The sequence below is a fragment of the Neoarius graeffei genome, chromosome 19, assembly GCF_027579695.1.
Source record: "Neoarius graeffei isolate fNeoGra1 chromosome 19, fNeoGra1.pri, whole genome shotgun sequence".
In the NCBI taxonomy this organism is placed as follows: Eukaryota; Metazoa; Chordata; class Actinopteri; order Siluriformes; family Ariidae; genus Neoarius; species Neoarius graeffei.
The window spans coordinates 53,939,465-53,964,175 of NC_083587.1; the positions used below are offsets into that span (position 1 = coordinate 53,939,465).

General features: G+C 42.0%; 2 protein-coding genes across 3 annotated transcripts in view; one reads left to right on the top strand and one right to left on the bottom strand.

Moving 5' to 3' along the window:
* Positions 1-433: 433 nt before the first annotated feature.
* azin1a (antizyme inhibitor 1a) overlaps positions 434-24,711 on the top strand; it is a 33,110-nt gene continuing 8,832 nt past the window's right edge. Inside the window, exons 1-8 of one of the 2 annotated variants that reach the window (XM_060900307.1) lie at positions 434-622; positions 8,090-8,212; positions 14,362-14,549; positions 14,887-15,060; positions 17,418-17,590; positions 19,107-19,241; positions 21,287-21,368; positions 21,506-21,580. In XM_060900307.1, coding sequence (XP_060756290.1) covers positions 14,418-14,549; positions 14,887-15,060; positions 17,418-17,590; positions 19,107-19,241; positions 21,287-21,368; positions 21,506-21,580 — 771 coding nt within the window. In that variant the 5' untranslated portion in view covers positions 434-622; positions 8,090-8,212; positions 14,362-14,417. Of the gene's footprint in view, positions 623-643; positions 749-8,089; positions 8,213-14,361; positions 14,550-14,886; positions 15,061-17,417; positions 17,591-19,106; positions 19,242-21,286; positions 21,369-21,505; positions 21,581-24,711 lie in introns of those variants that run through there. The other variant, XM_060900308.1, reaches the window with a different exon arrangement.
* klf10 (Kruppel like factor 10) overlaps positions 1,343-24,711 on the bottom strand; it is a 42,696-nt gene continuing 19,327 nt past the window's right edge. Inside the window, exon 4 of the mRNA XM_060900310.1 lies at positions 1,343-1,690. The gene's annotated coding sequence lies outside the window, so the exon portion shown is untranslated. The remainder of the gene's footprint in view (positions 1,691-24,711) is intronic.

Sequence of the window (24,711 nt, forward strand, 5' to 3'; positions counted from 1 at the left end):
TGTCTGTCTGTATTTCTATCTTTCTATCTGTCTGTCTGTTGTTATCTATCTATCTATCTATCTATCTATCTATCTATCTATCTATCTATCTATCTATATTTCTACTGCTCTATCTATCTAGCTGTCTGTCTGTATTTCTATCTATCTATCTATCTATCTATCTATCTATCTATCTATCTATCTATCTATCTGTTTCCCCCCAGTCGATGCTTCGGGTAGATAAACTGTACATTACAGTGCTGTAGGATTCAGATAATAACGTACTTCATTGCCTTTATAAGCCCCGCCCCTTTCCCCTCTCGCCTACAGTAGTTTTGATATTATACATGATCTTGGATTGGTCGATGGGACTGTATTTGTCATGAGTGTCCTTTGATCTGATTGGCTTAAACACACGTAAAAAAAAGTGGCCCCGCCTTCTCCGTTTAGAGGAAGTAGCTAACGAGTATGCTAGGCGGCTTTCAACTCCTCCACCCTGAACGCTGATATCCGCGGTTCGGTGCTTATATACGTGTATGGCCGGCAAAAGTCATCATTCTATCTTTATTGTTCCCTCTATTTTGTAAACATTCCGCCGAAAAAGAGAAGACGGTTGAGCCCTTTTACTGGGAATTTCTCTCCGGTAAGTAAGCTAAGCTAGCAGCTAGCCAGCGCTCGTGGGCGTGAGGTAAGCCGTATCATATGGCTTCATGTGTTTGTCGCACGAGCTGCCGGAGAATTAAAAAAAGAAAAGTTTAAAATGTAAAAGGTCAGTATGTGTAAATGGTAAAGGTATTAATTACAGTTTAATGTATTATTTAAGGTGTATCTATGAGTAGCGTTAACACTTAACGATAACTAGTTGGTTAGTTATATGGCTAGTTGACCTTATTTAGGATTTGAATGTAAAGTTATGTTTAACAAGCTGGTTAAATTCAAACATTGCCCTTCCTGTCAGTCACACTCATAGATTTGGCGGATATCCGGTAAGCACAGCCGCGCGTGCCCTTGTGCAAAAAAGTACAAATTGCATTAGTCTCTTATTGTAAGTGACGTATGTCTCTTTATTATTATTATTATTATTATTATTATTATTATTCAGGCGCTGCTACTTTAATAGGAACACGTACAGCCACTCCTTCATTCAGAAGTGTAGTAAATGATGTAAATACAAGTCAAACGATTAATCTAGCGATTATTTTTTTCGATTATTCGATTCATCTAACGACTAATTTTGATTAACCTAATAATTTTATTGCAATTATTTTCCAGTTATTTAATATAACAATTTGCCCTGTCCAACACACACACAAACTCTGAAATTAACATTTCAATATTTATTAAAACATTTCTTAAACACCACACTGAGCACTATTCTTTAACAAAACACTTTCCAAACTCAAAAAGCAAGACCTTTTTGGTGAGATTCTGGATGTCACATTTTTGAGGGCAGCTTTCACCTTTCTCTGTGATGGCCAAATACTACTTCTCTATTAAATCCATGAAGTGATGCCTGGAGGGAAGTGCATACCCTGGGTGAAATGTTTTTATCATGTCACAGAAGCCTTCTCCTTCCACAATGGAGACGGGTCTCATGTCCTTTACAATCATCTGTAAAATGCTGTCAGTAAGGTCTGCAGCCATCTGGGGATCGCAGGGATTTAAGGTCCTTTTATGAAAAAAAAAAATCCCCCACACTGCTTTGTCTGCTCTGAAAAAAGATGAACATGATGCACATGAATAATGACAATAACAAATTTGAAACCTGATATTATAATTTCTAAACTATTGCTGTTATGTCATGCACCTATTCAGAGATATTGGTCCTCAAATTCAGTAGGATTTCTATCTCTAGGATTAACTTAATCACTGCAATATTTTTTACTTGAATTGCTTCAGTAGGCCTATAGAGGGCTACCGCGTGACGTCACCGTACCGCGAGATTTTGTTAGGGCGCCATATTGGAAGACCTCAAGTACATACATACTCACAATATAAAACAAACTACGAGCGAGAGTGAAGTGACACGATGGCTGATAATTCTGGTTATGTGTGAGTACATTACCAGCTGCAGAAAGGGCACGGTATGTGGAGAAACTGGCTGTGATTGATGGGTTTGACCCATATGATAAGACTCACGGCAAGGGAGAATGGAAACATAAGGAGGACCTGACACCAATTCTGCCATCTGTTTGCTACCCAGACCTTGTAAACTATTTGTTGTTTACACCCAGTGCCTACACTACTGATGACTTGAAAGCCTACAAAGGGCTACAGGCTTACAATTATGTTGTTAGTGGCTTGGTTCGTGATATTACAGCTGTTATTAAGAATAACCTACACATAGTTATGGCCAAGGTAATCTTGTTGATATCTTTTAATAATATATCTTTTCAGTTGAAAAATTAATACTTTTTGTTACTATTAAGGTATCCATAATTTAGGTTAATTTATCCAAATTATACATATGTATTTATGATATATGCCTACACAACAACTATGCTTTTATTTATATAATAGGAGGGAGAGCAAGCCCCAAACCATCCTTTATTATTATTATTATTATTATTAAATTGTAGAAGTCTGGGAGGCTTGCTCCTCATACAGTTATCAACTTGGGGCCAATTTAGCATGTTTTAAATCTGAATTTCTTGCGTTTGCTTACCTCACTGTCCACAGATCATGCACAGACTTATCCATTATATCCACAGTTTTTTGCCAAGTCTCACACATGTTTCTTTCAAGTCTACTGTTGGGCCAATAAATCATAAATAAAACAGCTCAGATTTGTTTAAGTCGTTTGCCACTCCACTTTATTCTCGTGGGTTCACATACCGCTGCCGTTATTTCCCCCTAATCACGAGTTTGTTGGTCTTCCAATATGCCGCAGGGTCTGTTTACTTCTGGTTTCGGGTGACGTCAGTGAAATCCCTCTATAGAGATCTTGCAGTCACGTGACCAGAAAGTACACAGCCGCCATCTTGTCAGTCAACAGCACAGCTGAATATTGCTGCACTCGTGTACAGAATGGATCAATTTCAACCGATGGACTACACGGCTCATTTTTCTAATGAACAGATAACTATATATATGTCTAAAATAAACGATCAACAGATTAGTGACCCTTATGGCTTTCCGGACGGAGTTTTCATGACCGTGTCAGTGGGTATGGAACTGCCAGAGGTGGAATACCCGGACGTGTATAAATACCTCATCAACTTTCCCTCGCTGTTCAGTGGTGAAGCACTGCGTGCTTATAAATCTCTGGACAGTTATCTTTACAGAAATTCAGGATTTGTCAGCGACTTAGATGTGGCATCTTGTAAACAAGAAAATGATCCTCACTGGATGGGTAAGTCACTTAAGTATTGAGTATAGCACTGACCAGCCGATTATAGAATAAGGTAATTCCAGCTGTAATTCCAAATCGTCCGTCTTGTTTACCTGGCGTTGTAGAGGTAGAGGCTTAGCAGTGGAGATTTGAGTGGCTGTTTTCTGAGCTTAGTCAACAGGCCGGGTCTGCCTGCAGCCTCGCTTTTGCTTCCTCTCCCGGTGCCGCCTCCTTCGCTTTGCTTCCAATAACAATCCACGGAGACCCCGCTGGTCTCGCTATCTCGTCCGGAATGTTGTGCATGCGATGGAAATCGCTACAAACCGTCATTTTCTGCTGGAAGCCAATGTCCAGTAAGTCCATACGGTTGTAGTGGATATTGAAGTCCGGTACAGACGAACAACACGCAAAAATACACACAAAAAACATAAACGTGCACAGGTAGGGAGAGCTTGTAGCCGCAGCCGTTGTAGTAGAATTGTATATAGTAGGTTTTTCCAGAAGAAAAAGTAGAAGTAGAAGGCGGAAATATGGCGTTTGACCGACAAGATGGCGTCTGTCACAATCTGGATCGGCTGTGACGTCACATGCAAGTGCTCCATAGCTGCTAAAAGATGGAATGATTTCAAAACTAGAGAAACATATATTTTTATCATCACTGGCAAAGGGAGCTCATAGTTAGGCTTACCTCAGTGAGCAAGGAAGCTACATTCTGTGAAAATAGTTGTAAATGATGATTTCACTCACTCATGGAATAAGTAAACAGAAAACATAAAACAGCGTTATTAGTGTCTGCTACAGTAACAGTGCAGAATTTAGTATGATATAAAAAATTACACAAATCAATGGATTGACTATGGTAACGTTTCCAGGCTTGGGTTGAGAAGAGGCAAAGAAAGTAAACAGAATTTATGGAGTTTTGCTGCCATCTTGACTCACTGCACCAGCCAGGGTGTGTCCTCTCCATGTGTTCGTGCATGACTGTCGTGCTAGAGTGATATGCCAGATGCACTTTGCAGAGTCTGCAGACTACCCCACTGTTGGTGTCAAGATTAAAGTATTCCCAAACTTTGGAGGACCGTGTGCGAGCCTTTTTTGCCACGTGTTGCTCCACACGCTCTGTTGTACTGCTGGTAGACACAGCCATGTTGCTCAAGTAGAGTACACGGACGCAAATTATTCACGTAATCAATTGTCAACGCATTGTCTCAGCCCTTACTCTGCGTTTGTATCCGGTTAAACCAAAGACGATTGATATAAATGGTCCCATTTGAAAGTTCCGGAACATTTACCCTGTGTGGTTTTACACAGTGTTTCAACACTAAAATTCCTCGTCGAATAATTTTTATAATCGACAATGTCGGTTATGTCGGATAATCATCCCAGCCCTAATTCATATATCAAACACTGAAACCTTTCCTGGTCTTTTTCCAATCTTTAACTATCCAGTTTTCATCAAGTTTATGCATGCTGTGGCTTCACAGTCCTGTTCTTGGCTGACAGGAGTGACGGTTCAGTGTGTTGTGCAATTGCGAGATACTTTTCAGCTCACCATAGTTTAGTTCAGTGGTGGAATGTAACAAAAGACAAGTAACTCGTTGCTGTACTTAACTACATTTTTCAAGTATCTACCATACTTTGATTTAGTTGTGGGTACATTTGACGTTTACTCATTACATTAATGGTATTTAATAGACAGTCTTATGCAGCGCAACATACAATGTACCTGGAGCAGTTGGGGGTTAGGTGCCTTAAGGCCAATTTATGCTGACAACCCAGTCCTCGCAGATGGCGTCTGCGAAGCCCCCCCTTAGCAGACGCTCTGCGCGCACCTCCCAAAATTGTGACCACTGCAGACAGCCTCGCAGACAAGAGGGCTCTGATTGGTCCACTCTATATCCGCTGTACACGCAATTCCGCTTCCCTACTTTCCCGGTTTGGTTTGTTTTCACGACCGCCATTTCTAAAAACACGAGTGAAGATGGAGCAGCACGAAGAGCGGTTGATTGAGGAAGTGAGGAAGTATGTACATCTATACGACTCCGGTTCTAGTCATTATAAGTAACCGGAGGATAAACACTCCACTAACCACACCCACCAACTACTCCTAGCGATTTCGCGACTTCGTGCCCCCTTGCGTTGTGGCGGTGAATAACATCGCGCACGCCTGTTACTCCCCGCTCAACGATACAACTGTCTGCGAAAAGCTATCTGCGAAAGCCTTGTTGCAAGAGCATGCAGAGGCCTTTACTCAAGGGCAGTTTTGCTGGGAGATGAACCTGTGACGTTTTGGTCCCAAAGCTGCTGCTTTAACCATTAGGCCATGGCTTCCCAATATTCTACTACAGCTTATAGCAAATGTCTATGCTTTCTACTCCACTACATTTCTACACGGAGTTGCGTTGTTTTTTAGTCACTTTGCTGTTTTTTCAAATAGTAATCAATAGTGAACGGGGAATTGGGCCTTTGAACCAATGGCGATCGGAGCAGGCAGGTAATGTTAGACCCTTCAACAAGAGTGGAGTATGTCAACGGGAACAAGACCAGCACTCACCTGTGATAAAATGCCCAAAACAGTCAGGGGAAGCCACTGGTGTTCATATTAAAGTGGCCATATTAAACTTTTATCCATCAAGGTGTTTATATTTGCTGGAGTAGCTTGAATGTCGTGTATTTAATATTTGGAGCGCTTCCCATGTTAATCACAAATTGCTGTTGAGTGCAAAAGTTTGTATCCACTTTTTTTTTTAAACTCCTTTTTCTTGAAGGAAGGTGAGATCTGGGTGTTCTGCTACAGCAATTGAAAACGCAACGCAAAATCAACAGCTCAAGACGTATTTTGAGCAGGTATCAGGGTTGTTTCTGGCCTAAAATCGTTTTTTGTGTTTTCCTATCCATTCAACTGATTTTTATTCCACCCAATGGAGGCAACAACAGGAGATTGCATAGCTTGCGCAAGAGGATGTTCATATTGGATTAGTCTCAGATATCAGCTGATGGTCCATCACACAGAATGGATTTGTTGTTCTCATAAAATGTTTTCCCTGTGTTCTTGTTCTCCAAATCTTGTTTGAAGAAGGGCGGATGGATGGATGGATAGATAGATAAGGTAAAAATTACATGCAAGTAGGACAATTATACTAATGTACAATTGAACTAAATACATGAAACTAAAACCAAGGATGGCACAACGAAATGTAAAACGCTTATTTTCATTGTGGTCCTAAAATGACCACAATTATGTGATGTGGCATAATTAACAAAAGTTTGGAGGCAGTTTATCAGCGAATACTGCTAAACCTTTGAACTAATCCTATTTTGTTCTCTTGTTCGACTTTTGCAGATAGATGGTACACACACTAATTTGTACTTGTGCAAACAAAGGAACTATGAAGTTCTTTGAAATCTTCAGTGTTTTGGACAAGTATTCACCTCCAACTTAACATTTTATACTGTTGAACTGAAATGGACATAATTGGGATTAGATACCAATGTAATCGGTAGCTTATGGTTTGTGAATGTGTCCAAATTATTTAAAAAAAAAAAAATCATGTGATTGCACAAGTCTGAACCTGGTATAGTGGTTAGCACTATCACCTCACAGCAAGAAGGTTCTGGGTTCAAGCCCAGCAGCCGACAGGGGCCTTTCTGTGTGGAGTTTGCATGTTCTCCTCGTGTCTGTGTGGGTTTCCTCCAGTTTCCCCCATAGTCCAGGCATGCAGGTTAGGTTAGCATGGAGCACCCTTGGGCTGAAGTGCCCTTGACTGCGCTGAAGCACCCCAGCTGCTCCCTGGGTGGTGTAGCATAGCTGCCTACTGCTTCAGATGGGTTAAATGCAGAGGAGGAATTTCACTGTGTGCTTAAAGTGCATATTTTGGACCAATTTCCTTTTTTTTTTAGTATGAAAGTATGTCCCTTTACACACTCATCCAGAAAGGTAATTTTGCACAAGGGCATCTGTCTACAGCAGAAAAAAATAAAATAACAAAACGCGTCTGGAAAAATCCCAAGGGAGTCTGGAGCCAGATTTGTGACGTTACTTGCGGAAGCGCCAGCAGGCTGCGAGAGCTTTGCACAGTTTCAGTGCACAGCCTGTGTAGACCAAGCGCTCCCATTTCTCTCTCATTGTCCGGTCTTTTGGGAAACGATGAGTACTAATCCCATCAAGATTGGTGTTGCTACACCCTCCTACGATACATTTTGTTAACCATTTTAATAATTACGCGATAACGTTGAAGAAATTTGCAGAAAACCACCAGGTCGTTTTCTCATAAACAAACCAGCGCTGACGTAGGATTCAGAGGGAGGCGTCCCGCACGTGACGTCACGAAAATCAACGTTTGCCGTGAAATCCAAATGCCAAGTTTTTTCAGAGGCGGACCAATTCTCCTCAAATGGCTTGATTTCAACTGAATTTCTCTGGTATTGCACAAAACGCAAAATGTTACAGATATTTGACCAAAGTTTAATATAAAATAAGAGAATTGCATTGATCTTGCTCCAGAATTTACCAGTGATATGCACTTTAAGCATGTGACAAAGGCCACTTCTTCTTAACCCTGTTGCTAAGAAACTAAGGGTTCTTGACTTCATTAGTATGAGCTTTTTAATTTTCAGATTTATGCCATGTAATTCCAATGAAATTGGTTTCACTACAGTGTGGAAAAGTTTGAGGGGGTGAATACTTTTGCAACTCACTGTACCAAACTTGCTTCTTCGCATTCATTTTGTCCTAAGGATATGACAATGTCCTTGTGTGATTCTTTGTGTTTCTTGCAGCTGCTTGTGACTCGTCAGACCTGCATAGGAGCGGTTGTGTGCCGTGAGCAGTTGGACTTCAACGCTGAGCCCCCTTGGGATCCTAGCTGATAACAGGAGGGGTCTGGCTTTTGACCTCACTCTGTAAGTCTAGTAGGTTGAAGCAGGAAAAACCTGAGTGACAGTGCTGTTTGGGGTCACGCTGACAAGTCCAGGGATTCATTTAACGAGGTTGTTGGTTTAGAGTGGCTTTTCCTCCTTTATTTTTATTTTTTTCAGACCACCTGTAATATAGACATGTTTTACTTTTGAGTAAGCAGAAGGATGACATAAAATATGGTTCATGTCTTGAGCTGCAAAACCTAATTCATAAAATTAATGGATGTTGTGAAGCATACACGAGGTCACTACATGCCACAAGTAGCAAAGATTTTTGAATCTTCGAAGTATTAAACCTGCAAGTTTTCCAGCACAAAATGCTTATTGTGCTTGAGATTTTATTTTTTTTTAAAGGGTGGAAGGGTTGTTGCACCAAATATTGACTTTACTTTATTACATAAAGTAGTCTCAGATACAGCGAGTGCAGTTTTATAAGGAAATGAGCTGTAGGTTTTAGTGTGCATCTTGCAGAACCAGCCACAGTTCTACTGGACACTTTAAAGTGCATATTCTGGACCAATTTCGTGTGCGTTTGTATTTTTTTAAATATATAAAAGTATGTCCCTTTACACAGTCATCCAGAAGGGTAATTTTGCACAAGGCCATCTGTCTACGGCAGAACAAATAAAATAACAAAACGCGTCTGGAAAAATCCCATGGGAGTCTGGAGCCAGATTCGTGACATCACCTGCGGAAGCGCCAGCAGGCTGCGAGAGCTTTGCACGGTTTCAGTGCACAGCCTGTGTAGACCAAGCGCTCCCATTTCTCTCTCATTGTCCGGTCTTTTGGGAAACGATGAGTACTAATCCCATCAAGATTGGTGTTGCTACACCCTCCTACGATACATCTGTTAACCATTTTAATAATTACGCGATAACGTTGAAGAAATTTGCAGAAAACCACCAGGTCGTTTTCTCATAAACAAACCAGCGCTGACGTAGGATTCAGAAGAAGGCATCCCGCACGCGACATCACGAAAATCAACATTTGCCAGGAAATCCAAATGCCAAGTTTTTTCAGAGGCGGACCAGTTCGCCTCAAATGGCTCTATTTCAACTGAATTTTTCTGGTCTTGTGTAAGGTAAAAAAAAATTCGCAGAGAATGCAGAATGTGACAGATATTTGACCAAAGTTTAATATAAAATAGGAGAATTGCATTGATCTTGCTCCTGAATTTACCCGTGATATGCACTTTAACTGTCTCACTTGGTGCTTAATTTTGCACCAAAACCTAGTAGCCGTCATTATGGTGTCGTCCCCCCCCCCCCCCCCCAAATCCTCCCCTTTTCCTCCGAAAAGTGGTCTATTATGTCATAAGTTGCTTTCTTTACTGACTGTACAAATTTTCTCACTTACTTTTGTGCTAGAAAATTAATGTTTGGGAGCCTAGATTGTTTGAATGTTTGTTTTTTGTAGTGACTTGATATTGTACAAGTCATAAATTATAAATCTGATAAAGCTTGTACTTAAAAAAAAAAAAAAGTGCCTAAGATTTTTGAACAGTACCGTGTTTTAAATATATTGTGTGTGTGAAGTCATCACATCATACTGTTACTTTTTGTCAAAGGTGCTGGAAGTCGATCCTGAACGGAGTCGACTCCCTGATTCCAGGCACTGAAAACTGAGGTGGTGTTTACATTAGACCGTATCCGTCTCGTTTTCATCGCGGATGCACTGTCCGTTCACATTAAAACGCCGGGAAACGACTCCACAGGCGGAACAACTTGAATCCGCCAGGGCCCACGTATTCAATCCATTACGTATCTGATCCGGTGCTGTGTAAACATTGAGGAACGAGGATACGCTGTGCTGAGCTCTAGCTGACATCGTCATTGGACAACGTCACTGTGACATCCACCTCCCTGATTCGCTGGCGTTGGTCATGCCACGTTGGTCATGTGACGCGACTGCTGAAAAACGGCGCGGACTTTCACTTCCTGCTATTTGTCCAGAATCACTGCTCGTGCGCTTCACTCGCGCGCTCTGTGAGCTGCGCAGGGCCGGAGTGCGCACCCTCCAGAGGGCACTCGCTGTTCAGGGCGGAGTGATTTGGAGCGCAGGATGCCTGCGGAGCCGAGCGTATCCGTGTATTGGCGTTGCTGTGTGCACGCGAATCGTTTTAAAAACGTTAATCTGATCCGCTGATACGGTCTAATGTAAACCCCACCTGAGTCGACACCTAATGACGAAGTTGGTAAATGATTTGCCTCATGCAAACTGAAGTTCATTTTAATTCAACATCAGAGTGTTTTGGTTAGTGAGATAGTGAGCGTATGTTTCCTTTATTATACAGTACTGTCCAAAAGTCTTGGGTACATGTAAAGAAATGTTGTAGAACAAAAATGGCTTAAATATTGAAATGAAAACGTTTTTTCCCCTTTTTTTTTTTAAATGTACACGCTATAAACAGCAGTAAGCTATAATGAATATAATGGTCAATATTTGGTGTGAGGCGACCCTTTTGCTTTAAAAAAAAAAAAAAAAGCAGTCTCGGGTACAACGAGTGCAGTTTTATGCGGAAATGAGCTGTAGGTTTTACTGAGCATCTTACAGAACCAGCCACAGTTCTTCTGGACACTTTGACTGTCACACTCACTTCATTTTGCACCAAAAGCCTTCATTATGTTTTATTTTTTCATCTGAATAGTGCTCTCTTATGTAATATGCTGCTCAGATACAAACTTTTTTTTTTCCCCCTCCTCTAGCATTTTAATTTTGTGCTGAAAAATGAACGTTTGGACTCAAATGTTTTTGTTCTGACTCAATGTAGAAGTCATAAAATAGAAATCTATCTCGGTTTGTATGAAAAAAAAAATACTGTGCTTAAAATGTTTGCACAGTACTGATTGACCAAGTTAGTGCTTGTAATGCAGGCAATACTTTCTACCACTGCTTTATTGGTCACACTGAGATATACAGCCTCATACCAGACAGTTAAACTGGCCGAGATGCATATTTATTGATGCTAAAATGTGCTCTTTTTATACACATCAGCTGCTTGAGCCACGCACGGTCACCCACATCACTGATTTTGGTTACAGCAGTTGTCCTCATGCTAACGACAGCCTGCTCTGTACACCTGCAAGAGCAGTCGAAAGCCAACACGTGCGAAAACGCACAGTACTCTGAGCTAAGCATGCTGGGATTCCAGCTGCCTGTGAAAACAAAAGCACAAAACAAACCACAAGTCACAGATCAGTGCACATCGGTTTACAAGAGGTCATTTTCTGGGCACTGAATTATGAAGAGATCTGGCGGGACAAACGCACTAATGCAGCTGTAATCTGGTGATGTTTAACGTTTATGGCAGCGTAAGAACGGTCACAGTAGGTTTCCTGCGACAGGAAAATTTGCGCTTTATATGAAGATGCCATCGTCTTATTAAATACAAGAGAAGATACGGAAATGAGTGAGGGAAAGACAATTTATGGCTCGTTTTGTGGACAGTCCACAACATTGAGTGTAACTATAAATGGATTTTTTTTTTTAATTTAAGTGTTGATTTTCATTAGTTAAATTATAATTCTGTGCAAAATGTTAGACAAATAACGAACTACAGGGTAGGGCTGTGCAATTAATCGAATCTTAATCACGATTTCGATTTTTGTGTCAAACGATCTCAAAATTCATATAATCGAGTTGAAACGATTATTTTGCCATTTGTCGGGGACGCGCACACTCAATACATTGCCTTCCCGTGGGCCCATGCCCAGACTTGCCGACAACACTCACGCGGCGGAAGCAGTGTGTGTGTCACTTACCCCTTTTCCACCAAATCAGTTCCAGGGCTGGTTCGGGGCCGGTGCTGGTTCACAACTCGTTCAACTCGCGAGCCAGCTGAGAACCAGTTTGCTTTTCCATCGCTCGCGGTGCTAAGAGGAGACACGTCAGTTACGTCGCTACGTTTGCATAAACCTTGGCGCGAATATCGAAGCAAAAACAACACGGAAGCAGCAGCGGCAGCAACAACGACAATAATAATAATGGATGACTTGGCGTTTGTACAGCTGCCGCTTCTCGTCGCTTAAAAATGGCGATCTTTCGCGGTCTTGTTGTTGGTCTTAACAACTCCGCCCCCCCCCGCTGACGTAAGCGGTTCTTTCCTCTGGCCCAGCAGGGAGTTGGTGCTAGCCTGGAACCGGTTTTTCTGGCCCCAGAGCCAGTTCTTTGTCAGTGGAAACAGAAAACCCGGTTCCAAACTAAGCACTGGCCCCGAACCAGCCCTGGAACTGCTTTGGTGGAAAAGGGGCATCTATGGCTTTCCATTCACGCAGCTGAAAGGAGGAGAGATTGTGAATTGTTTGGCGCGAGGTAGGCTCGCAAGATGACAGAAGGAGGGCAGAATCGGTTGGTCGACAAAAAGGGACGAAAAACGTCTGTAATATGGGATCACTTTGGATTCGAAGAATCCGACGTGGAACAGAAGCGCATCGTGTGTAAGATTTGCAATAAGGTAGTATCTGCGCCTCTTGGCAACACTACAAACCTCTTCAACCACCTGAAACTGAGCCATAAAGTTATTCATGACGAAACAATAAAAAACAAAAAGATAAAGCCGATGCCGCCACAACCAGCAACCATTTCAGCCACTCTCTACAATGCCACTCCGTATGCCACAAGTTTGGAGAGGCACAACGCACTCGCAGCATCCATCAGATATTATTTAGCCAAAGACATGCAGCCATGTACATTTGTTTTTCTCTGTCTTATGTCAAAAGAATATTTTTTTGTTTTATACATCGCAAACTTAAGTTTTTCTAGACTATATTTTCAGTTTGAAAGAAAGGTGAACGTAAATGATCAATAACAGAGGGGTTTTTTTGTTTTAAAGAGAAATGCTGAATAAATGCATTGGTTTGAATAATCGTGATTTCAATATTGACTGAAATAATCGTGATTAGGGCTGCACAATGTATCGAAAAAGTATCGATATCGTGATATCATAGTTTGCGATACACACACCGCAAAAATTACTTAAATTTCGATAAAAGGCACATTTTTCTGTGCCGTCCAATCACATTAGAATGTCAACAAGCGCCGCGGGATAACTCCGCCCCCTATTGCAAAACAAGTAAAAGCCTCGTGGTGATGGCGGAAGGCGGGAGCAAGTGTGGTGAGACAAACTTGTGTGAGGAGGAACTGGTTTCCAAAAAACAAAAATGCACGTCTGCTATTTGGAAGTCCTTTGGATTCAGGAGGGATGACGTACTGCAAACTCAGGTACTTTGCAAGACATGTACCTGTAAAACAGTGGTGGGGCGGCTCACTGGGACAAACACTGCTGTACAGAAGCATAAAAACATAAAACCGCACTCTCTCTCTCTCACACACACACACACACACACACACACACACTACCGCTCGCTCACTCACACACGCTACCCCTCTCTCTCTCTCTCTCTCTCTCTCTCTCTCTCTCTCTCTCTCTCTCTCTCTCTCTCTCACACACACACCACTGCTCTCTCACCCGCATGTGTTGTTATTAACAGATTGTGTTTGAGTTTATAGTGAATCTGTGTCGCTCACCTTCATCTCCCAGGAGCCGCTGAAATTGCCATTTTGAATGCTTTATGTAAATGTAATGTAGTTTTCAGTTTTTTGTTTACTTCAACTTAAGACATTTTCTGCTGCGCTCACAAAAATTAAGAGATTTAAAGATGATTGATGGACACCATTGCAGGTGTAGCCATGTTTTTCCAATAAAAAATGTTGGAATGAAAGCGATGCATTGGGTGTTTTTTTTAAAATGCTAGATACAGGGCAGAACGGCGAGTAGAGGTAAGAAAAACATTATATATTTAATTATCGTGATACATATCGATATCGAGATATTCAGTCGTGTTATCGAATATCGCATATTTTTCTGATATCGTACAGCCCTAATCGTGATGATTATTTTTTCCATAATCGAGCAGCCCTACTTCAGGGTACTAAAACTAACTCTGCTTTGTGTCCAGGAGCGTCACACTGCACTGATTATATTCCTGACAGCACGTTCCATCAGTGTCGCTTTACTTTATTGTCTTTTGTATGTAATTTTGTGCCCTCTCAAAGTCTCTTAATAAAAATGCTCAAGTTTCATGCCTACCCTAGAAAGGCTAATGTTTTTTCCACCTTTTTAATTTTTCTCCCAGTGGATATCACTAGGCCCAGGAGCTGCGAGGGCTTTGCTAAATACGTGACCTGCTTTATGACCGTTGTCTCAGGCTTGTGGATGAGGATGAAGGCGACGCTGGATGAATTGCTGTGCTCTGTCGAGCTACTTGAAGGAGACTCTACTGTCCGTGACGTGATCAACAAACACATCTCTGAACAAACTCAAGTGAGTCCTGTGGGACAGACTGAAGGAACGGGTTGGCTGTTTTTTGCTGTACAAATGGTGTTGTTTCAGTAAAGAATAAGAAGTAAAATTTGGGTCACTCAAAACTCCTATTTGAACTAATTTGTGTTTACCTAATTGTTTTATTACACGTGAAAATAAAACCTGGACATGCAAGTCAAACTAAACTGATAGCTCTCGAGGCGGGTGTGGCCTAATTCTGATCAGCACAATCGGCTCCATACGCCGCCTGCGCACTCCGTTTTTAAAAATCAACAAATTTGGGTTTAACAAGGGCTTTTAAAGCAAATGATCCACAGCGTGTTCGTTTCTCCTTTAGGCACAGAAGAGTGCGTTCTATGTGGCGGATCTGGGTGCCGTCGTTTGGCAGCAGATCCGATGGAAAACTCACATGGACCAGGTTCGACCTTTCTATGAAGTCAAGTGTAACAACAGTGCTGTGGTAGTTGAGATCCTGGCTGCACTGGGAACTGGCTTCGTTTGCTCCAACAAGGTAAAAGACACAGCAAAGTTGACGTTTATTTTGTGACAATTTAATGACCTTTTTAGCTCTGTTAGAGGTAACTGTTCAAACCTTGAAAACAAGGGTGTAGTTATGTTAGAGAGCCGGGCAGCGTACTACAGAGGGTAACTGAGGAAGCCGGGCGCACGTACATCAGGAGGGGAATTCCGTACATGTTTTGCAAGTATTTTACAGGGAAATGTTTGGTAATTTTATTAGCTGAGAATGCACCAGAAGGCATGTAAACTTGAAAATTTTGGAAGGGAAGCCCCCAGACACCCCCTAGCATTAGCCACGTCCTTTTTTTTTTTTAAAAGCTGGCTGCTTCAGATTTTCTGGGGAACCTTGACTAGTGTATGCATATAGACAGAGCTATGCTTCAGTAGTGACAATTCATCTACATTTTATTTATTTTATTTCACAGATGGTACAGTTTATAGATCAAAGCGGTCATGTTTTGTTTCTGTAAAGCTTTGTTAATGCTCATTTTAGGCTGTCTGCTGTGTTAACTTGCTGCCTGGTGGTTAGCATGTCCACCTCTTGATCGTGAGTTCTACTCACGGTTGGGTCATACCAAAGATCATCATAAAACTGGTACCTACTGCCGTCTGGCAAGGCCATGCTGCAATACAGATGCGAGTGGGAAGTCAAACTCTCGTGGTTACCAGAGGACGAGCCCCTCACTGTAATCTTAGATATGTAATATAGGCGAGAGGCCGAGGGCTACGAAATGGAGATCGGCGCCGCCAAATGCGCCCTGTATGGTGCGGGAAGGACTTTGGCTGTGTTAACTGTTGAGATCTAGTGAGCATAATGTCTGGCTAGATCACTTGCCTTGCAGCAACGTTCTTCCTAGAAATCTCTTAAAGAAAAATGACTAGCTAAATGTTTTACCGAAATAACAAATCAAGTTTGGTGCTATAAATAATCAAAAGTTTTAATTATTGTCTTTTTATATGACTAGTGGGTGCAGTTGTATACTTCAGGATTGTTGGAGACGGCAATAATGAGCTGTTCTTCCATTTTGATGTAGGAATCAAAATTGTGGGCGTGGTCTCATTTCAGTAAATGTTTTGGGGAACTGTGTTGGTGTTGGCTGTCAGCCATTGGTATCCTTTCGCTCCCAAGTAGTCGCGTTGAAGTCGAGAGCAGTTTAAAGTGCATATCACGGGTAAATTCAGGAGCCAGATCAATGTAGTTCTCCTATTTTATATTAAACTTTGGTCAAATATCTAACATTGTGCATTCTCTGCAGTTTTTTTTACCTTGCGCAATACCAGAAAAATTCAGTTGAAGTCAAGCCATTTGAGGCGAATTGGTCCGCCTCTGAAAAACTTGGCATTTGGATTTCCCGGGAAACATTGATTTTCATGACGTCGCGTGCAGGACGCCTCCTTCTGAGTCCTACGTCAGCGCTGGTTTGTTTATGAGAAAACGACCTGGTGGTTTTCTGCAAATTTCTTCAACGTTATCGCGTAATTATTAAAATGGTTAACAGATGTATCGTAGGAGGGTGTAGCAACACCAATCTTGATGGGATTAGTACTCGTTGTTTTCCAAAAGGCTGGACAATGAGGGAGAAATGGGAGCGCTTGGTCTACACAGGCTGTGCACTGAAACCGTACAAAGCTCGCGCAGCCTGCTGGTGCTTCTGCAGATAACGTCACGAATCTGGCTCCAGACACGTTTTATTTTATTTTTTTCTGCTGTAGACAGATGGCCTTGTGCAAAATTTCCCTTCTGGATGAGCGTGTAAAGGGACATTTCATATAAAAAAAATAAAATAAAACAAAATTGGTCCAGAATATGCACTTTTTTAACTCTGTGCGCACTTGCTTTGTGTCGTCAGCGGTTATTTTGCCCGTCACCAAATTTCATTGACCTTAAACAGTTGCTCGTTTCCACATTTCTGCAAAACACTTCCTGTGCGGTGTGCTCCTTGAGTCTCGGGTTAGTTGAGATGAACCTAGTCCCGCAGTATGTCGTGTAGTGAAACGAAGGCTTCAAGAATTCACTCGTAAGAATATTCCTTGTCTTGGATGTTCTTCCTGTTATTCAATAAAATATAAATTTGGATCACTAACCTAAAACGGTCACTGAGGTGGGTTGGTCGGTCGGTCTGTGTCCCCCCCCCCCCCCCCCCCCCCCCCCAAATTAAAATAAAATTTGCCTCTCTTCTTCCACATCAAGGTCCTGGTCAAATGGTGTAAGATGTTTTTAAATGTTTTGTATGACATCTAGAAAAGTTTTAACGAACAGGAAGTAGAAAGGAAGTACAGTATGGTAAAGCACAGGTAAAAAGGTCTGAGAAATCTTTAGGTGGATGTGGCCTGATTTGTTTTTCACAGCACGAGTTGGAGTTGGTGAAGAGCTTTGGTGTCCCAGCTCAAGATGTCATCCTGGGTGGAGCCTGCAAGCAACTCTCGCTCATTAAATATGCTGCTAAACTTGGTGTCCGGCTGCTAGTGTGTGACAGCGAGGCTGAGATGAGGAAGATCGCTCGCTGCCACCCAAATGCAAAGTAAGAATCCAGATGCACCTTTGTCATGTAAATGTTCCTCAGTGGCGGCGTTTATGTAGTTAGCAGCTATAACACTACATGAATCATCATTTTGCCCTCGAGTAATTTCTTTGCATTATACAGTGAAGTAATGCATCATGAGGTTATGGAAAAATAATCAGCATTATAACGGTAACAGTAACTTTGCTTCACTGCGGGTTGCCTCACGCCAACCAGTCATCGGTTGATTATTTTCCTAGATCTGCATTCCTCTAAATGTTTTTATTCCTTATATAATGCGGTTTTGGAGAATTTGGAGCTACTAGTGGTGATTTTACATGAGGGCTTTCTGTGGACAGTGAGTGTCGTGCATATACATTACTGTTCTGAGACTTGTGATTTGCCTGAGCTTTTGTTCTGGGCAGCTATTGAGGTATTTCACCCACGTGACCAAGTCATGTGATGCTGCCATTTTGGACGGCACGGCTCGAATCAGTTTGAATGCGAGGAAGGCGACAAACGAAAAACATAAAAGAAAAAGAGCGAGATGCAGAAAACACCTTCACTATCCAGCGACGTAGGGCATTTACAGGGCGAGCAGAGGGAGAGGTATTTGCAAAAATTGAGGTTAGCAGGCTTGGAGAACGACGTTTACCTGCTTCCACCAGGATTGTTCACTGACGTACGGAAGTACACGAAGCCCTCGTCTTTACCTGACTTTGGCCCACATGATCTGTATACCCATGTCGTTAAAAACCCATCGCCATACACAGGTATTGATCTGAAAGCGTATAAGAGTTTGGATGCCTATTTGTGTCAGGCTGGGTAACATGCCTACATCAGTGGGTCGTCCCTGGAGCCAGTGGTCGCCATCTTATTACAGCTAAGGTTTGTTCACATTTTCATTTACTTTCGGTCCTCAGGATAAACAAAATGTTATTAAATGTCATTGAAATAACTTCTTAGTCTGAGACATGGCCCGTTATAAATTTGCTGTTACCAGGCAATGACTAAGAACTGTATTATTAGGGTCGGTGTAGTTGTAGCAGTGCACTAGCAGCTAGCTGTTAGCACTAGCTAATGTCAACAACAGTAGCTAGTATGTTACTGTAGCAATGTTTACGTTCAGTCATTTGGATGACTGTTAAAACCTTTCAGTCTCAAGTTTTTCCTTTACTGGATTTACTAGTTTACTGAGCTAGCGCGCCGGCTCGGGCAAGCTGGGAGCTAGCGCGCCGGCTCGGGCAAGCTCCCGGCTTGGCCCGAGCGCGCTAGCTCCTGGCTTGGCCCGAGCGCGCTAGCTCAGTAAACTAGTAAATCCAGTAAAGGAAAAACTTGAGACTGAAAGGTTTTAACAGTCATCCAAATGACTGAACGTAAACATTGCTACAGTAACATACCGGCTACTGTTGTTGACATTAGCTAGCTTGACGTTCAAAATGGCGGACACCGGGGCGTCACGTGACCCTGTGACGTCAGGTGAAATACCTCAATACTCCCAGCATGTTTAGCTCTGAATACTGTGTGTTGGCTTTAGGCTGCTGCTGCAGGTGTACACAGCAGGCTGCTGTGAGCACGAGGAGACAGCCATGCCATTCGGCTGCACACTGAAGGACTGTAGGCACCTGCTGGAGTGCGCGAAGGAGCTCGGACTGAACATAACCGGTGTCAAGTGAGTCCCTCACACATTTGTTAAAAAAAAGTTCAAGTGTATTTAGTGCACAACCTCAATTCCAAAAAAAAAGTTGGGACGATGTGTAAACCTGTAAATCAAAACAGAATGTGGTGATTTGCGAATCATGGAAACCCTACATTTCATTGAAAATGGTACAAAGGCAACATATCAGATGTTCAAATTGATTTCTCAATACATGCTCGTTTTGAATTTGGCAACACATTTCCAAAAAAAAAAGGGACGGGCATGTTTACCACTGTGTTGCATCACTACTACTTTTAAACACTCTCTTTAAATGTTTGGGAACTGAGGAGACTAATTGCTGTAGTTTTGAAAAAGAAATGTCCCATTCTTGCCTGATATACAATTTCAGTTGCCCAGCAGTTCAGGGTGGTCTTTTGTCATATTTTGCACTTCATAATGCGCCAAATGTTTTAAATTTGAGAAGTCTGGACTGCAGGCAGGCCAGTTTAGCACCTGGACTCTCTTTGGGTTTTTTTTTCTAATTTTATTTATTTTTAACTACGGAGCCATATAGTTTTAAAGTGCACATCACAGGTAAATTCAGGAGCAAGATCAATGTAATTCTCCCATTTTATATTAAACTTTGGTCAAATATCTGTCACATTCTGCATTTCTGCATTTTGTGCAATTTTTTTTTTGCCTTGCGCAATACCAGAAATATTCATTTGAAATCAAGCCATTTGAGGCGAATTGGTCCGCCTCTGAAAAAAACTTGCCATTTGGATTTCCCGGCAAACATTGATTTTCATGACATTGCGTGCGGGACGCCTCCCTATGAATCCTATGTCAGCGCTGGTTTGTTTATGAGAAAACGACCTGGTGGTTTTCTGCAAATTTCATCGTTATCGCGTAATTATTAAAATGGTTAACAGATGTATTGTAGGAGGGTGTATCAACACCAATCTTGATGGGATTAGTACTCATCGTTTCCCAAAAGACCGGACAATGAGAGAGAAACGGGAGCACTTGGTCTACACAGGCTGTGCACTGAAACCGTACAAAGCTCTCGCAGCCTGCTGGCGCTTCCGCAGATAACGTCACAAATCTGGCTCCAGACTCCCTTGGGATTTTTCCAGATGCGTTTTATTATTATTATTATTTATTTTTTTTTCTGCTGTAGACAGATGGCCTTGTGCAAAATTACCCTTCTGGATGAGTGTGTAAAGGGACATACTTTCATATAAAAAAAAAAATTTGGTCCAGAATATGCACTTTAATGTGCCGAAAGCAGTTTGGCATTGTCTTGCTGAAAGAAGCAAGGCCTTCCCTGAGAGAGATTTTGTCTGGATGGCAGCATATTGCTCTGAAAGGGGTGGGGGTGTGTGTGTGTGTGTGTGTGTGTGTGTGTGTGTGTGTATCCTTCAGCATTAATGACGCCTTCCCAGTTGTACAAGCTACCCATGTCACGTGCGCTACTGCACCCTCATACCATCATCTTTTGAACTGTACACTGATGAGCTGGATGGTCCTTCTCCTCTTTGAGTCTTTTGTTGCCCCATCCCAACTCTTTGAAATGTGTTGCTGCTATCAAATTAAAAATAAGCATATATTTTTCAAAAAAATTCAGTTTCAACAGTTTGCTATGTTGTCTTTGTACCATTTTCAATGAAATATAGAGTTTCCTTGATTTTGCAAATTATTGCACTCTGGTTTTAGTTACAGTTTACACAGCGTTCCATCATCTTTGGCGTTGGGGCTGTATGTAGCCATTAATCATGTCCAGCTAAAAAGATTGTGCTGATACACAAGACTCCTATCATAACTGTTGAACTTTTTAATGACCTTTTGAAGAGTTGAGCAGGTTTGAGATTTGCCAAAAATAAGGCTGGTTTTGAAGACTTGCGCACAGGCGGAACATGCGGTCTACCTAGGTGGCCTCGTTTTCCCTTTCTCCAAAATTAAACAAACTAATAAAGTGACTTGATATGATTGTGTGCATGCCGAGTCATGAAGCATTGTATAACCAATTAATTGTCTGTGCGTAGCAAGTGACAGATTTGTTTGTTTTTCTGTTCCAGGTTCCATGTCCCCAGCTGCTGCGCTGAGCCCGAGGCCTTCACTCATGCTGTGTCAGATGCGCGCTGTGTGTTCGACATGGGGGTAAGTCAGCTGCACCTTTACAGTACCGCCAGCCATTTTATGTTACTCTGTGTACTTGCGTTCTGAAAGGGTGCAAGTGTACGTATGCCCTGCTTTAATAGCCTGCCTCATGTAAAATTGTGGTGTGTTTGGTTTAGGCTGAACTTGGGTTTGCCATGAGTATTCTAGACATTGGTGGAGGCTTTGATGGCGTCGAGGCTCAATTAGAAAAGGTAATGTATATTTTAAAGTCATGTTTTACTCATTAGGTAGCTCCTCCGGTTAGAAAGCGGAGAGGTTTGATATGTACAATGGCATATTAGGGCTATTGTACTTTTTTTTTTTTTTTTAAAGGAAGAAGAAATATGGAACTGGGAGAAGGGGTAATTTTCCGAGAAGGAGAACTCTGATTTAAAAAGTCACATTTTTTTTTTTTTTTGAGAAGAAAATTTGTAGTGTTTTTTGTTTGTCAAGGAGACACATTGCTTCACTTTGAAATGTGGGATCAGTGTCATCACACTACAGACTCCATGGCTGATCTGAGAGTTCTAGGAAATGCAGTCTTTCCTCCTTGATCACGTAATATAAAAGAATAAAGTGCAAAGAGATTTTCAAGTACATTTCCCAGAATGCATTGCAACCAGGAAATATGACTGTCTCAGAATGAGGGTCCCGTAAATTTGCGGCACTTGGAATTTCTGACCTTTTTGTCACAAATTTGACTCTATAGTCCATGGATTAAAGTTTTCTGTCAACTGAACTCTCCCAAGGCCAAATGTGAGGTCGGTGCTGATCCGAGGAGAATTAAAATGACGGGTGGTTGGGTAGAGATTGGGTTATAACACTGATGTGTTGCAACACCATCAACTATCAGCAGGGTTTATTTAACGTTTTTGTTTTTGAGCCATGCTTTGTGTCGTTCATTTCCTATGTTTGATCATGTTTAAACGTTCGCTGTCTACAGTGCGGCATTAAAAAAACATGCGCTGTCAAAATTGGCAAAATACATTCCCATGTGCTTGGCGTGCTTGTGCCTGACCATTTCTGTTTTGTATTAAATTAAATCTTGCCAAAATGACTTGGTTCAAACTTGGGCATATAGAAATAGAGCATGTTAAAAAAAAAAAAAAACACGAAAAAATAAACCCCGGAAAGCCCGCTCCTCTGCTTCAGCCAGACTTGAAGACCCGACAGTGCAATGCTTGCAGACTGTCAGAAGTAATTAGACCTAAATTTATAGCTAACAAATCAGCAGACGCCCCAACAGTTATTTTCGTTAGGCCAGTGTGTAAGGTATGTTAGAACCGTGCCTTATAGCCTACGTTATATCACAATTTAAAGGACGTTTGAGGAGTTGGAGGCTGCGAGCGCAATGATGTTCCGACATGCGCTAAACTTTATTCCCTGAAAATCATACACCAGCGTTCAATGCCCCAAACAGTCAAAATGTCTAGAAGACTACGGTTAAATAATCATCATAGCCTACTAAGTTAAATTACGTCAAAACATCTGTTTCTGGCCTATGAAATGATGGAGGAAAATGAGAACGAACGCAAAGTAGATAGCAGCCAACTTCACACGATCTTTTAGGTAATTTAACACTCATGTTGGCCACAATATTTCTCTTAATAAAATCTTGAATTGTTTTTGAAGTCGTATTCAACACAAAGTAAGGTCAAACCCCAATTTTAATTTAAGCGAAGATCCAAACTTTTTTCTATATTGACGTTCGGCACAGAGGAGCATGTCATTCTGCTTTCGGTTTCGGCAGCATGGATGCGCTTTACATGAAAGAAGGCACTGATGTGTCTGCCATTGATAAAGGTGTAAAACAAGTGGAGGTGGGCTTGGCTGTACGAAATAGGTGAAAACGGAAAGCCATTTAGTTCATGGTGCAAAAAACTAAACATTCCAGGCGCTTGCATTTGTGTGGTTTGCCACAAAAAATAATATACGGGAGCAATGGAAAGAAAGTGCAATAAATTGAATATATTAATCCATTAATTAATTGATGATAAAGTTATCAGTTCTAAGTTAACCATTCTCAGAATTTCATCGAAATCCACCCATAACCCCCTGTAAATTTTCAGTCAAATAATTTTTTTTTTGCTTTAATCCATGATAGTCTCGGAATGAGTTTTTACATCTCATAAATTTGACTTTAATCTTGGAAATATTGGGGGGGGTTTCCGATGAATTACCCCTCCCTCAACTGTGCAACTTTTTTTTTAACCTACAATGGCTCTAATATGCTGTTGTAGATTTTAAAAAATAAAAAAAAAAAAATTCTCAGCTCATTAGTGCAGAGCTGCACCACCATCTGCTGGACAAAAAGGGGCATGTTGGAGGAAAATCGATGCTGGGGAGCAGTGATACAGCCAGTCAGTGTTACCACCCTGAAGCTGCTGCTTTTCTTATCACACCACATCATGTTAGTGTTTTTTAGGTTCTTTTCCCTCATAAAACGCTGTGCTTTCCCTCATAAAACGTGTGCTTTTTATCCTTTTATAGTGCCTTTAATGTCGTGGAACATCATGAAGCAAGTTGGTTCCTGCTTCACTTATCTGAAGCACTATAAGCGATTGTTCCTTCACCAGCCTTTCTTTTATTCTCCGTGTAAACAAGACAAAAAGAGATTGAGCGCATTCATTTTCTATAACCGTATCCTCCTTCCGGCGGCACGGTGGTGTAGTGGTTAGCGCTGTCGCCTCACAGTAAGAAGGTCCGGGTTCGAGCCCCGTGGCGGGCGAGGGTCTTTCTGTGCGGAGTTTGCATGTTCTCCCCGTGTCTGCGTGGGTTTCCTCCGGGTGCTCCGGTTTCCCCCACAGTCCAAAGACATGCAGGTTAGGTTAACTGGTGACTCTAAATTGACCGTGAGTGTGAATGGTTGTCTGTGTCAGCCCTGTGATGACCTGGCGACTTGTCCAGGGTGTACCCCGCCTTTCGCCCGTAGTCAGCTGGGATAGGCTCCAGCTTGCCTGCGACCCTGTAGAATGAGTATCCTTATTCCTCTTCGTCCCGGATGGGACATAAGGCTTCCACTAGCTCTCTCCACCTTGCCCTGTCTTGTGTGACCTTGTGTGCCTCACCCCATCTCATCCAGCTCTGCCAAAACTGTCCTGCGGCAGGTGGCTTTTGGGTGTCCTGGGTCCCCCCCCCCCCCCGGTGGTGCCCATCTTGGGGCGATCTTTGGGATGCATTGACTGTCCATCCTCAGTGTGTGCCCAAGCCAGGTCAGCCTTCTCTTTCTGATTTCTGTGATGATGCTATGACAGCCAGTCTTTCTGGACAGCTCTTCATTCTTGATTTTGTTGGGCCAGAATATGTGGCAGATTTTACGGAGGCATCCATTATGGAAGGCTTG